This window comes from Nyctereutes procyonoides, unplaced genomic scaffold (genome assembly GCF_905146905.1).
Source record: "Nyctereutes procyonoides isolate TBG_1078 unplaced genomic scaffold, NYPRO_anot_genome, whole genome shotgun sequence".
NCBI lineage: Eukaryota > Metazoa > Chordata > Mammalia > Carnivora > Canidae > Nyctereutes > Nyctereutes procyonoides.
Genome location: NW_026575125.1, coordinates 78601806 through 78617113, shown reverse-complemented (window position 1 = coordinate 78617113; position 15308 = coordinate 78601806). Strand labels below are relative to the sequence as shown.

The window sequence follows — 15308 nt, the reverse complement described above, 5'->3', positions numbered from 1 at the left end:
CTGCCTATTACAATAGAAATCTCTTGTCTTCAGCTCAAATCCAGCTATCAAAAGTTTTCATATTTAAAGAGATATTCAAGTGTCCTAAATTTAACTGGAATTTCACCCTATGAAATACTTTTGGAAGTAAAGGTACTGTTGATAGAAGCTTAGAAATGTTCTTTATTGTATTGAAACTTCCATTGTTTTTGAGATACATAGTATTTGTCAGCTTATCTGAGAGCAGAATGGCTCATTTCCCTATACACCTAAGACAAGCTGTTATTTCTATTAGAATGACAGGTTGTCTTGACCCAAGCAACACCGCGGTAAAGTTTGAACTCATTGCTTCCTGAGTCTAAAGATTCAGCCTTTGATCTGTTTCTTAAACAGCTTTGGTTCACAGTGTATTTTCAAAGTGGTAGTCTGCAAGGGTGACTAATTTGAGTGTCTCTGTGACCTTTCTCCATTTTCCACCTTCCCTTTTTTCTGTAGCAATAATGCTCATGCTTCCAACTGTATGTCTATATTTTGTCCCAACATGCAACACAGATGTCCCAAATTGATTGTATCCTTTTAAGATACTCATTTTTCTTTGACTGTATTTGGTCTTACAAAAAATGATCATCACTGAGGACTCCTTGCCCAGCCTAGAAGCCATCTTGAACTATTCCATTTTCAACAGTGAAAATGACTTGCTGTCCCAGTTTGACGCCATCCCAGGCAAAAAAGGCACTCGGGTTCTCATCTGGAACATCCGCAGGTATTGTATCTTAGGGGTGATAGACTCAAGTAAGCAAAGGTAGTAGGATGAAGGACACTTGACAAACCCCTCTCTAGACAGAGTAGATAAATTTGGATGCATATTTGGATCTCATTGCACATCTTTCCTTCACTTTCATGGAACCACAGTTCCTGTTTGAGAAAGTGGTTCTTAACTGGTGAGATGTGGAGCTTGATAAAGTGGAGATCCACATATTCTGAGGCTATTGCCAGAAATAACCAAGACAGTTCAACATTATTATAAGATCTTCAGAATACATTATGAATTTCTTAGATTCATGGACATTGTTTTGAGATAGAATAATGATAGTTATTTTATGCATTTGACAATGAAAATGAAGTATGAGAAAGAGAAATAACAAAGCATAACATGATCTTTGAAAATAAGGACCTCTTATTTCTGCCTTCAGAGCAGCTGGATTAGAAGTATGAAAATCTTTGAAGCAGATAAATTTGAACTATAATAATGATACTGGATTCACATCATATGTTTAGAGCTAATAAAACCATCTGGAAATACTTTAGGATATGTCATCATTTGTTTAATTTGTCATGTCTGGTAGAATACATTTAACAGTGTCCACAAAAGTCTGCAAACCTTATATATAAGATAGAAGGGATGCTGGTATCTTTAACAGAACAGGGTATCAGATGTATTCATTCTTTTTCTCCTTAGGTCAAGTATTTTGCCTCATTTCTTAGCTGGTAAAACTGTATAAAGTATGCTGGTATTTTATAAAGAGTACTTTCAATTAAAAAGAAAATAAGGAGGTTTTTAAATATATATATATATATATATATATATATATATATATATATATATATATATAGGTAATTTAGATCTTCCTGTGTCCTACTGGGAAAAATCTCAAGTAAATTTAATTATATATAAAGGATCATTTTCCTGATGTGTTTCCAGTGATTTAAACACATTAAGAAGACTTTTTTCTTTGTACATTGTTTCTCAGTTATGTGGTATTACGTGTTATGTGAATAAAAGATTCCATGGTCAATAACTGGGGGGAAAGCTGGCTGAAACAAAGTTTACCATGTTGCTTTTTTGCAGGACTTCTCAGAGGCTTTCTTATACTAATGTTATTTCAGTTGGCCTTGAAAATGTGTAAGAGAGCTATATAGTATGTGGTTTTCCCAATTTAAAAAAAAAAGCAGTTTCTCTAGACCTGTTTTCCTTGAATGGTGAATGGTCGGGTGCAAGGAGGGCAGGGAACCTCCTTAGAGAATGTGTGCAAGTGGAGTGAGGTAGCAAGAATCAGGAACATCCTGGAAAATTCAGAATGTACTATTATAGTGAGGTGGGCTTTTTTTTACATTTTCAACACAGCACCTCTGAGCTAATAGAGGCTGAAGTATGAGAGGAGGTATCACTAGAGCTTGAGGTGGCCCTGAGGGCCAAGAATTGTTTCTCAATTTTATTCAGTCATACAACCCTTATTACTTACTTCTCTTTTTAAAAAAGATTTTATTTATTTATTCATGAGAGGCACACTGAGAGAGGCAAAGATAGAGGCAGAGGAAGAAGCATGCTCTCTGTGGGGAGCCCAATGCAGGAATCGATCCCAGGACCCCAGTATCAGGCCCTGAGCCGAAGGCAGATGATCAACCACTGAGCCACCCAGATGTCCCTACTTATTTCTTATTTAGGGGAACTACTGTTCCAAAGAACAAACTTTGGGAACGGCTGTTCTGATATATATGTTTTCTCTGTAGCTCATCGCTTGTTTTGGGTTTTTTTCCAGGAACAAAGATGGGTCTTGCCTTTTCACCCTGGCAGTTGTTAGTGATATAGTCCAGGGTCTCAGAATGGATCAAAGTTAAGTAGCCCAAAAGGATTATGAGAAGAAGAAAGATCCTTGTGAAAGGAATATGAGCACTATTATATTTAGATGATAATTCCATAAATGATATTTCAGAGGACTAGCAGATACATGCTGTTTCTATGGCAACCTTTTTTTCCTTCCTCAAAGAAATAGGATTAGATCTAGGGAATCTTGGTATTTCATTAGTCCTTATACTATTGCTGAAATCAGAAGTAGGTTTTGATTCATTCTTCTATTTATTCAGTTGGAGTGGATGATGTTGAATGACCTACCCAGCAGTACCCAGAAAGTTTGGATCTATTTTAAGATCCCACTTCGAGAGTAGCTGACATCCATTTGATTTATCAAATCAGACATTTCCACTTTCCATTTTTTTGTCTTTTGTACTTGGCTCACCACTTCTATGAAACAGTCGATTTGTTTAGACTAGAATACCTCTAAGTATTGTGTGATCTTCAAACCAAGTAATTTATAGCTCCTTTGTACTGATAGGGAAAGAAATATGTGTCTGAGTTTTGGCTTATATTGTTTCTTCTCTCTTGGGTTCCTGATGCATTTTTGTCCTTTGGAATCAGTATTTGTTAGATTGGTACTTGTCTCTTTTACCCAGAAATAAAGATGGAAAATCTGAGTTGGACTTTGATACAGATCAATATGACATCCTGGTATCAGACTTTGGCACAGAAGAAAAAGAGACTGGTGATGTTACCTGTGAGCTGCCAGAAACAGAGTATTCTTTACGGGTGAGTAAGAGTGGTTTTTCTTCAACAATGAGAGGTAATATCTCTTGTAACATGAAAATATTGCAGAACAAGATCTCAGTTATATAAAGATGACAAACTTTTAGCCCTGTGCTAGGATTCCTTTTCACTGTCTCCTCTATAGCTAATACTGTCAGTAGCACTTTTGTGCAGTAGTTGAGATAACAAGGTAGAGAAACTAAGCCACATCTTTACCCAGAATAGATCTCAGTCACTAGCAGTGTTTATGAGGATGTTAGTAGAATTGGCGATGTCATATAATAATTTTCCCTTTGCTGTTCCATAGGCATTTTGTGGTATTCTGTATATGAAGCCACGAATGAAAATTTTTCTGCGTCAAAAGAAGGTGACTACTCAGATGATTGCCAAGAGCCTGGCTAATGTAGGATATGATTTATATAAACCTACTTTTACTGTATCCTTACAACTACATGAAATTGGACCTCTTCATTTCAGGATTAGATTTCCACGTTGAAATAAAAAACCAAAAATGATTTTTTTCCCAATTGAAAAATGTGTGTTGTAATACAAATCTTATTACAGTATATTTTTTTTTTTAGAGAGAGAGAGCAAGAACAGGGAGGAGGGGCAGAGGGAGAGGGAGAGAGAGAGAGAATCTCAAGCAGGCTCCATGTGGAGCCCAATGCGGGGCTCAATCTTACATCCCCAAGATCATAACCTGAGCTGAAATCAAGAGTCAGATGCTTAACTAACTGAGCCACCCAGGTACCCATACAGTATATTCTTTAAGAAGGTGTTTCTTTTTTTTTTTTTTGAAGGTATTTCTTAAATGCCAATAGATATGTCAGTTTTATCAGAAACCATCTGGAAATTATTAAAATCATACAGCATCCTGAGATTTTGGAGATTCTGGGTCAGAAGATTCTGAAATCTCTTTTTCTAATAGGAATAATTTATTTTTAAATCTTCAGCTAATTCTACTGAGTAGCCAGGTTTGAGACTCTCTGCCATAAGGAATGATCCATGCTGTATGGTTTGCACTGGAATTTTGTTATATGTTACATTGAAATAATCAAATATTAACTAGAACATGTTAATCTTTTGGGCATAGTATGATCTTTGTTGTTACAAGTCCAGACTTATATTGATGGAAGTTAGGAGAGTGAAAATTAAAGGTTGATTTCCTAGGGTGAGGTAAATCCTCAACATGGATTTTCTGATACTTGTCATAATGGGAGCCACTCAAAGAAGTAATACTGATTTTCACTTCTACCCCCTATTACACTGGGAATGGATTTCAGATGCTTGAGAAAAATCTTAAGATGAACTATGGAAATTAGGTCCAACTCTGTTGATGGCTTTTGGGGCAAAAATAAAGTCTTTGGAAGGGGAGAACTCCTAAGCAGTCATGAAGAATTGCTCTCATAATTTATTTTTTAGTAACTAAGCACAGCTCTTGGCCCAAGAAACATGTTCCCACCCGATTTGCTTTATCAAAGGCTTTACCTAGTTTGCTTTGTCTTTCTTATGTGACCAAAAATTGGAAATTGTTGTTCCCTTTTTTAAAAGCTGTGTAAGTCCTTACTCATAAGTCAAGTGATTTTCTCCTTTTTTGGGGATCACATACCTTCTCTACTCTTCTACTTTTGAAAAAGAAAAAAAGCCCTGAACAAGGCCATCTTAGCAAACCCAGAACTAGTGTTGTTATATTTTGTAGGTACATTAGCTTACAGCTAATTCACTGTATGTAGGCTAGGATCTTAATGTCCTAGGTTTAACAGAGCCAGTTTTAAAGAAGTACTTTCCAACCACTATTTCAGGGGATGCCACATTTCTGTCTCCAGCTTCTTTCTTTTGTGGGTTTCTGTCAGAGCAATTCCTGTGCACTGCTAAAAAATACAATTCTCCTGAAGATCTAATTGGTTTTATTAAGTGATCTGTGAAGAGGACAGCATCCCATTTAGCAATTAAGAGATGGTCCCAGGAGCTATACAAAGTGGAAGGTATTTATAGGATGGGGCAAAAAGTTGTTAGCAAAAGAAAAGAAAGGATTATTTTAGGCCAGGTCAGCTTCTTTTTGTGGGAGAAGGGAAAAGCAGGGTTTTTATCATGTACATAGTGTTGAGCAGTAAATTTCAGATGGACTCTTGAAAGGTCATACTCCTGGGATTGTTTAGAGCCAGAACTAAGTCCTGATTTGTTTACTTGGGGGGCAAATGATTCCAATTTGGGCTTTTTTTCGATGTATTTATATAAGAGAGTGAACACATGTGCATGTGTGGGGGGAGAGGGAGAGAGAGAATCTCAAGCAGACTCCCTGCTGAGCCGGAAGCCCCCTGCCTGGCTTAGTTTCATGACCCATGAGATTGTGACCTGGGCCGAAATCACAAGTTAGAGGCTTAACAGACTGAGCCACCCAGGTGCCCATTTTTTCTTTTTTTTAAAGATTTTATTTATTCATGAGAGACACAGACAGAGAGGCAGAGACATAAGCAGAGGGAGAAACAGGCTCCCTGGGGGGAGCCTGATGCGGGACTCGATCCCAGGACCCTGGAATCATGACCTGAGACACAGCAACCACTCAGCCACCTAGGTGCCACCCCCCACAGTTTTTCTTTTTTTAACAGCAATGCATGTGACATGTACTTCAACCCAATTTCCCATTAAACTAGTTATCTTCCCCTGTTAGAATTTGGGCTAAATGAATTCACTATAGGCATGAGTGACATGAAACTCCTGATAAAATTTACCCCACCATCAAAGAGAGACAAGATCACTGATGTTGACTTAATTATTCCTCAGTTATCAAAGGCCTCTTTTCTCTTCTTGTCCTTCCTTCTTATACTAGTTTGGGAAACCTCCTACCCCAGTGCACTGCCACCCCGTGATTTAGAATTTTAAAAGCATGCAACAGAAGAATTTGACATATCTCTAAAAAATGTTAAATTTGATAGTATAGAGTTTGAGTTTATTTTGGGGAGTTTGTCCTGTTTTGCTTTTTCATGGGAATAGTCTTACCTGAGATTTGATTGGAACTTCTCGAGCCCAGATCGTAATTTCTGAGCCAAACTTTACTCTGTTGTGTAGCCCCCTGTATGATGTCTTTGTATCATACCTGACCTATTTGTTAACTGGATTCGATGCAAGTGGCTAATATTACATAGAGAGGGCAATGGAGATCGTTTTTGGAATCAGTAACAAATTTCAGTTCATTTGGATGTGAAGATTTCTTAGTATTTGTTTTAATAGAAATTTCAGTTTCTCTGTCTCCCCCTTTGTCTTTCTCACTCTCTTATCTTGGTTTTTGAATCAAATAGAACCTGCTAAAAACATATCATTGTTCATCTTTTACGTATAATATTTAATTCACTTTATTTCATGTCTCCAAGCTTGTTCACTTCTTTCTATGAAACATATTACAACAGGACTATTCATTGTCCTTTACCCTTAAAAAGTGACTTTATTCTTCTTTATTCTCACTTTTGCTTTCATTGTGTTTTGCATGATTAGCAGGACTTACCTTATTGCTTATACAGTTGACTGTTGAACAATACAGGGGTTAGGGACACCTACTCCCTTGCACAGTCGCAAATCTGAGTATAACTTTGGACTCCCCACAAACCTAACTACTAATAGCATACTCTTGTTAGGAGGCTTTACTAATAACATGAACAATTAACATATGTTCTGTATGGTAGTATAAACTGCATCCTTACAATAATACCTAACTTTTTCTTTTTTTTGCAGGGGGCACTTCTGGGCTGCACAGTGTATTTGTGAGTCTTCAAAAATTGGCACAAATCTCCAAGAATTTTTCCAGTGTATTTATTGAAAAAAAATCTATGCACAAGTAGATCTGTGCAGTGCAAATCCATACTGTTCAAGCATTAGCTGTAATTGTGTGGATTTGTATTGTACTAGCTACCACTCTTATCTTACCTAGCAGCAAATTGAGCAACTAGCACAGGTTAAGAAACATTTTGTGATTGTTTATGAATTTTTGAACCACTGATGATATTTTGGTGTATTTCCTACACTCTTTTCTATGCATGTATTCCTATATACATATTTTTAGATAATGCTTATCATTATATTCTGAACATTTCCCAATGTCCCTAAATATTTTTCAGGGACATAATTTTCAAAGGCATGTAATAGACCATGTGAATATATACTAATATTTATTTAGCCATCCCCTTATTGTCAGACATTTAAATTATTTGTTTTTCTGTCATTCTAGCTAATTGACCAATCTCTGTAACTCATAAACCTTTATGAGCTTTCCTGACTATTTCTCTAGGATAAATTCCTGGAAGGAGAATTACTTGGTCACAGATTAAGAATATTTTTAAAGCTATTGCTACAGATTTTGTAAATGTCCCCTGGAAGGGTTATACCAACTTAAATCCAATGGTATATGATGTTTTTGTTTGTTTGTTTGTTTTTTGCTATAACAGTGCAAAATATTGTCTGCTAAATCCCATGGTGTTTGATTCCTTAATGATTTTCCTCTCAGAATAAGCAAGTGAAAATAACTTTTGGGTTCTCTTGCAAGAATTATAACCAGTTTGGAGTAATGATGTATCATAACAACCGACTCATAAAGTCTTTTGAGAAGGTGGGATGCCAGGTGAAGGTGAGTGCTTAATGTTTCTTTGTCATAGAAGGCTGAAAAGAGAAAGAAGAGGATTTGAAATTTGCAAAGGGGATAGACTCATTAATTGCTTTTACTCCCACCTTATGATGGTTGTTAAATCTGATCCTGGAACTCTGTGTTATCAGTGAGCTGTCTTTTGTTGGAAAGCTCTTTCTACTTCTCATTCTTCACCGGTGTTAATTAATCCAGGAGCTTTACTGAATGCATTTTCCAGGTAGCTGTTGGGAAGAGAGAGTATTAGAACACCAGTAACTTTGCCAGGTGTATTGGTTCATTAGTGTTTAAGATAGCTCTTTCTACTTTCTTGGAGAGACAATAAGGCACAGTAGAAGCAGAATGAAATTTAGTGGTTGATGACCACTAAATTTGACCCGGATTTGAGTTCTGCCTTTTCCACTTAAAATCTGAGGAACTTTAACTAAATTTTTACATTTCTCTAAGGCTCATCTTTCCTTCCCTGTAAAATAAAAGCAACAGAAATGATTTTATCTGCTCTGCCTACCCTACAGCTCACCAGGCTGAGAAGCTTAAATGGGATAAATAATGAATATACTATATAAACTGAACTGTACAAATACTACCATCATCTTTAATGTTTTAATGGCATGTTCAAGTTGTCAGATCCACAAATATCCTATTCATTCCCATTTTATAGATAAGATTGCTAAAGCATGAAAGATGATAAACCGCTTTGCGTTACACAGTAGGACAAAGTTATAGAAGATCTAGGATAGCTAATTTACAGCCTATGCTGCTTTTCATTGTTATATCATCTTTATATGTACAACACATATATGAATGCCATCCTAATTACACCTTGACTTTTTAAATCCCAAAGTATTTTATATCAGCTTGTCATTAATAACCACTGCTAGTCTGACTCCCTTTTTTTTTTTAAAGATTTTATTTATTCATGAGAGACACACACACACACACAGAGAGAGAGAGAGAGAGAGAGAGAGAGAGAGGCAGAGACACCAGCAGGCTCCATGCAGGGAGCCTGATGTGGGACTCAATCCCAGGACTCCAGGATCATGCCCCGGACCAAAAGCAGACACTAAACTGTTGAGCCACAGAGGTGTCCCCTGACTCCCTTTTGTAATTGTTTGGTAGCCTACATATATAAAAATTACTTATTTTTGTAGAGTGTGATGTTTACATATTATCCTTAAAATTGCTTTTCTGATGAAGGTTGGTTTCTATTCCATAGAAAAGTAGTATGTAGCCTTGTTTGTCTTCGTTTTTTTTTTTTAGCATTGTCATTCTTTGTTCAAAGGAAATCTTACAGCAATCCCATAATATAAAACAGATGAAGGTGGAAGTAGTGTGCATGAAGTAGAGATGGCTATTAATCCCTGGAAAATCCTAGAAAATCTATGGATCATAGTTTGAAAATCTCTGCCTTAGAATTGGTCAGAGGTTCCAGTCCAGTGGAATACTTGTGGTCTGTTCAAGTTCATCCTGGGTATTTCTCTAGATGTTGCTGTACTTTCCTTGCCTTTGAATGTTATGTAGCCTTTATATTACTGCTTAAAATCAAAAGGAAATGCTTCCAGATGGTCAACAGTAATGTAAATGTTGAACTTAATATTTTTTTTCGAAGCCAACTCATGGAGAAGGTGTGGGAGTAATTGGAGTCATCGAGTGCAATTTCTTAAAACCTGCATATAACAAACAAGACTTTGAATACACCAAAGAGTACCGGTGAGTCACTCCCAACCTGAGGTGTTTCTGATAGTCTATTCAGATCTGATTCTATCCTCTGCAATCTCTCAAATCATCACTAAAAGCCAGCCAGATGAGCTGAGAATTCCTTTAAACCACTCTTCCAAGATGAGAGATAAAATTACTTGATTTTTCAAAGAAAGCTTATTGATACATTATATAGAGAGAGCCCAGTAGAGATAAAATTTACCTTTAAAAAGTATGGAAAGAGCATGGCAGTCACTTCATAAGATACTTCTGGTAAAACAAAGAGTTGGGATTGATCTTAATGAAAAGGGATGAAAGGGTCTGCAGGCATCAAATATGTTAGGGGAAAAAAAAGCCACAGTTTGAAGTTTGTTCCAAAAGAATTTCTTGAAGCCGGTGAACAGATTGAGAGGAAAGCAGCAGGAGAGATGTGTGTGTTTTCATGGAAGCATCTAGATTTCATAAGTGAGACAAAAAATGAAAAAGGAACTTGACACTGAGGCTGAAACAGCAAGGATATTTTTAGGAGACAAAAGAGTCAATGAAGCCAAGATAACAACAATTTGTTGTAAAACTTTTAGCAAGGGATGGATTATTCATTCCTTCTTAGGTATATCTCCTATGTGCTAGCTACTAGGGACAGAAGAATGAAAGATAAGAATCCTTGATGCCTGTGAACAAACTAGATGAGATGTATGCAAAGAAGAAACAAATACCCATAAAATAGTTGCTTCAATGGAGGATACATGCAAAATGGGAAGAGCCTTTAAATATGCCTAAAGAGTCAAACAAAGCTTCACAGAGCAGATCCTACTTGAGCTTAATCTTGAAGGAGAAATTGGAGTTTGCTAGGTAGACAGATAGGGAAAAGACATTCTAAGCAGAGGAAAGTCTAGGCAGGAGAGGATAGGCGGTGTTCTAGTAGTAAGGAGAAAGAAGGTATGAGGACATTTGGTGTCCTTTTCCCTAAAACCTCATAGCAAATTTTAGAGGGGGGGGCGAGAAGCACTTCCCCAAATTTCTTTTGGTTTGTACCCAAAAAATGTAGTAGAATTAGTTAAATCTTACACCATAATTTATCAGGAGCCATAGGAATTTTCGTTTTAGTGCTTGAAAAAGAGACAGCTGTTTGGATGGCAACCCTAAATTAATTTCAGGGCAATGGGTTCTTGATTCCTCAGGCCACCCAGTGGGTGTGGTAACCACTTGCCCTCAGTTTAAGGAATACGGCCTTTTAAATGAGTCTGATCCATAATAGAGATCTTCCACTAGGACCTGACTCTTAAGAATGAAAGTTTAGAAATGACATCAGTTGGACAAGTCTCAGAGCCAAGTCATTCTTTTTCTCTTGAGTGAAAGGAACAGTGAATTTCTGGTGAAAATGAAATAGTTAAGATTTGTGAAATCCAAATATTAGATATTAAACAGTACTTAACATCTTTCTTATATCATCTTTGTTACCCCCCACATCTACCTTTTAAATTTTAGAGGGATTAGACCTTGGTTTGTGATGTTTTGTTTTACTCTGATGAGTTTGAGGTGATTGCAGGGCATTTAAATAGAGATATTCCATAGACAGTAGTTTTATCTAGTTAAATATCTAGGATTTTTGCTTAAGTAGCTTAATATCTGCTACACATTTTATTGAAAACAGGAAACTAGTATACTATCCTACATACAGAATCTTTTGAGGATAACAAATTTATATTACTCTTATCCCAATTCTGGCATCATTATCCTTTTTCACTGTATTTTATATAAATGAAAAGGTGTTTAGTTAAAAAAAATAGAAGACTTTGAGAAGGGGATTAGAGAAGGCTGTCTGCTATCAGAAACTCATCCTAAGAGTATGATAGAAATCAAAACTGCAAAGGCTAAAAGAGATACCAGCCATCATAGTACTGGAATGTCTACAAATAAATCATCTGTAATATCACTCTTAATAGTTATGGATATCAGATTTCAGCTGCAACTATCAGGACTCAAACTGACAACGTTTTTAGAGTGAATTTCAGCTTAAGAAATATCATGAACACACACCCACTGACCACCTCACTGGTGCAATGGCACCGTGGCTGGGCTTTGTGGAGTCTTCCAGAGAAATTCAAGGTATGGATGCTGCCTTTCAGGAGCTTACAGTCTGTTTGTAATGATGAATTGTCACATATGTGGAACAGTTTAGACAGCAATAAAATGGCGTGATCAGTCAAAACCTAAGTGATATGGTACAGGAAAAATGCCCTGATAGAACAGATAGGGAAGGTTTTAGGTGGAAGTTATGACTTGAGATTTGTCTGAAAGGATACAGGACTTAGAAACAGGAGGGAAGGAAATTCCAGGATGGAACTATAGCATGACAAGTAGTGACAGGAACTCAAAATGGTGAGAATATAGGGTGTGGGAAGAGGACACAACTAGAGTGAAGGGAAATAGAGTCGAATAGACAGAACAGGGCCATCTCCTGAAGCAGGAATTGACACACTTTTCCTGTGAAGGGCCAGGAAATAAATATTTTAGGTTTTGTGGGCCATGTGGTCTGTCACAACTACTCAGTTCTAGTGTAGTATAAAAGCAGTATAAAAGCCCTAGACAATAAGTAAAGGAATGAGCATGTCTGTGTCCAAGACATTTTTTTTTTTTACAAAAGCAGGCAGTGGCCTGAATTTGGTCCACAGTCTGTAGTTTGCCGACTCCTACCCTAGAGCCACAGTTCCCAGACTGCATGCCAGGCTGCACATAATAAACTCAAACAGAGGGGAGCAATAGGGTATTCTATATTTTGGAGGAAAGTACCGTGATACTCAACTTCTACCTCTAAATAATAGAAATGGTCTTCTCTTCCTGTTCGAGCAAAATCACCACAAACTTTGTGGCTTAAGACAATGCTGATTTATTGCCTTAGAGTTCTGTAGGTTAGAAGTCCCAACACAAATAAAATTTGTGCCTAGCCTCACTAGGCTAAAATTAAGGTTAGCAGGGCTACATTCCTCTCTGAGGGCTCCAGGGGGGAATCCATTTCTAGAAGTTTCCAACTCCTAGAGGCTGCTGGCATTCCTTGGCCTGTGCATGGCCCTCTCTCTCCATCTTCAGAGCCATCAATGGTGGGTCAATTCCTTCTCACATCACATCACTCTGATGATCCTACTTCTTTTTTTTTTATTGGTGTTCAATTTGCCAACATATAGAATAACACCCAGTGCTCATCCCCTCAAGTGCCCCCCTCAGTGCCCGTCACCCAGACACCCCCACCCTCCACCCACCTCCCCTTCCACCACCCCTAGTTCGTTTCCCAGAGTTAGGAGTCTCTCATGTTCTGTCTCCCTTTCTGATATTTCCCACTCATTTTTTCTCCTTTCCCCTTTATTCACTTTCACTATTTTTATGTTTCCCAAATGAATGAGACCATATACTGTTTGTCCTTCTCTGATTGACTTATTTCACTCAGCATAATACCCTCCGGTTCCATCCATGTCAAAGCAAATAGTGGGTATTTGTCATTTCTAATGACTGAGTAATATTCCATTGTATACATAAACCACATCTTCTTTATCCATTCATCTTTTGATGGACACCGAGGCTCCTTCCACAGTTTGGCTATTGTGGACATGGCTGCTAGAAACATCGGGGTGCAGGTGTCCCGGCGTTTCATTGCATCTGTATCTTTGGGGTAAATCCCCAGCAATGCAATTGCTGGGTCGTAGGGCAGATCTATTTTTAACTCTTTGAGGAACTTCCACACAGTTTTCCAGAGTGGCTGCACCAGTTCACATTCCCACCAACAGTGCAGGAGGGTTCCCCTTTCTCCACATCTTCTCCAACATTTGTGGTTTCTTGCCTTGTTAATTTTCCCCATTCTCACTGGTGTGAGGTGGTATCTCATTGTGGTTTTGATTTGTATTTCCCGGGTGGCAAGTGATGCAGAGCATTTTCTCATGTGCTTGTCGGCCATGTCTATGTCTTCCTCTGTGAGATTTCTGTTCATGTCTTTTGCCCATTTCATGATTGGATTGTTTCTTTCTTTGCTGTTGAGTTTAATAAGTTCTTTATAGATCTTGGATACTAGCCCTTTATCTGATACGTCATTTGCAAATATCTTCTCCCATTCTGTAGGTTGTCTTTCAGTTTTGTTGACTGTTTCTTTTGCTGTGCAAAAGCTTCTTATCTTGAAGTCCCAATAGTTCATTTTTGCTTTTGTTTCTCTTTCCCTCATGGATGTATCTTGCAAGAAGTTACTGTGGCCAAGTTCAAAAAGGGTGTTGCCTGTGTTCTCCTCTAGGATTTTGATGGAATCTTGTCTCATTTTAAGATCTTTCATCCATTTTGAATTTATCTTTGTGTATGGTGTAAGAGAATGGTCCAGTTTCATTCTTCTGCATGTGGCTGTCCAGTTTTCCCAGCACCATTTATTGAAGAGACTGTCCTTTTTCCAGTGGATAGTCTTTCCTGCTTTGTTGAATATTAGTTGACCATAAAGTTGAGGGTTCACTTCTGGATTCTCTATTGTGTTCCATTGATCTATGTGTCTGTTTTTGTGCCAGTACCACACTGTCTTGATGACCACAGCTTTGTTGTACAACCTGAAATCTGGCATTGTGATGCCCCCAGAAATGGTTTTCTTTTTTAATATTCCCCTGGCTATTTGGGGTCTTTTCTGATTCCACACAAATCTTAAAATGATTTGTTCTAACTCTCTGAAGAAAGTCCATGGTATTTTGATAGGGATTGCATTAAACATGTAAATTGCCCTGGGTAACATTGACATTTTCACAATGTTAATTCTTCCAATCCATGAGCGTGGAATATTTTTCCATCTCTTTGTGTCTTCCTCAATTTCTTTCAGAAGTGTTCTATAGGTTTTAGGGTATAGATCCTTTACCTCTTTGGTTAGGTTTATTCCTAGGTATCTTATGTTTTTAGGTGCAATTGTAAATGGGATTGACCCCTTCATTTCTCTTTCTTCAGTCTCATTGTTAGTGTATAGAAATGCCACTGACTTCAGGGCATTGATTTTGTATCCTGCCACGCTACCAAATTGCTGTATGAGTTCTAGCAATCTTGGGGTGGAGGCTTTTGGGTTTTCTATGTAGAGTATCATGTCATCGGCGAAGAGGGAGAGTTTGACTACTTCTTTGCCAATTTGAATGCCTTTTATTTCTTTATGTTGCCTGATTGCTTCTAGTACTATGTTGAATAGCAGTGGTGAGAGTGGACATCCCTGTCTTGTTCCTGATCTTAGGGGAAAGGCTCCCAGTGTTTCCCCATTGAGAATGATATTTGCTGTGGGCTTTTCGTAGATGGCTTTTAACATGTTGAGGAATGTTCCCTCTATCCCTACACTCTGAAGAATTTTGATCAGGAATGGATGCTGTCTTTTGTCAAATGCTTTCTCTGCATCTAACGAGAGGATCATATGGTTTTTGTGTTTTCTCTTGCTGATATGATGAATCACATTGATTGTTTTACGAGTGTTGAACCAGCCTTGCATCCCGGGGATAAATCCTACTTGGTCATGGTGAATAATCTTCTTAATGTTTTGTTGTATCCTATTGGCTAGTATCTTGTTGAGAATTTTTGCATCCATGTTGATCAGGGATATTGGTCTGTAATTCTCCTTTTTGGTGGGGTCTTTGTCTGGTT

At 37.6% G+C, this 15308-nt stretch overlaps 1 protein-coding gene across 1 annotated transcript in view; it reads left to right on the top strand.

Moving 5' to 3' along the window:
- The window catches only part of MORC4 (MORC family CW-type zinc finger 4), a 53333-nt gene that overhangs the window by 12532 nt on the left and 25493 nt on the right, over nt 1–15308 (top strand). The window contains exons 5-9 of the mRNA XM_055337667.1: nt 596–742; nt 3211–3343; nt 3648–3776; nt 7839–7958; nt 9583–9683. Coding sequence (XP_055193642.1) covers nt 596–742; nt 3211–3343; nt 3648–3776; nt 7839–7958; nt 9583–9683 — 630 coding nt within the window. The remainder of the gene's footprint in view (nt 1–595; nt 743–3210; nt 3344–3647; nt 3777–7838; nt 7959–9582; nt 9684–15308) is intronic.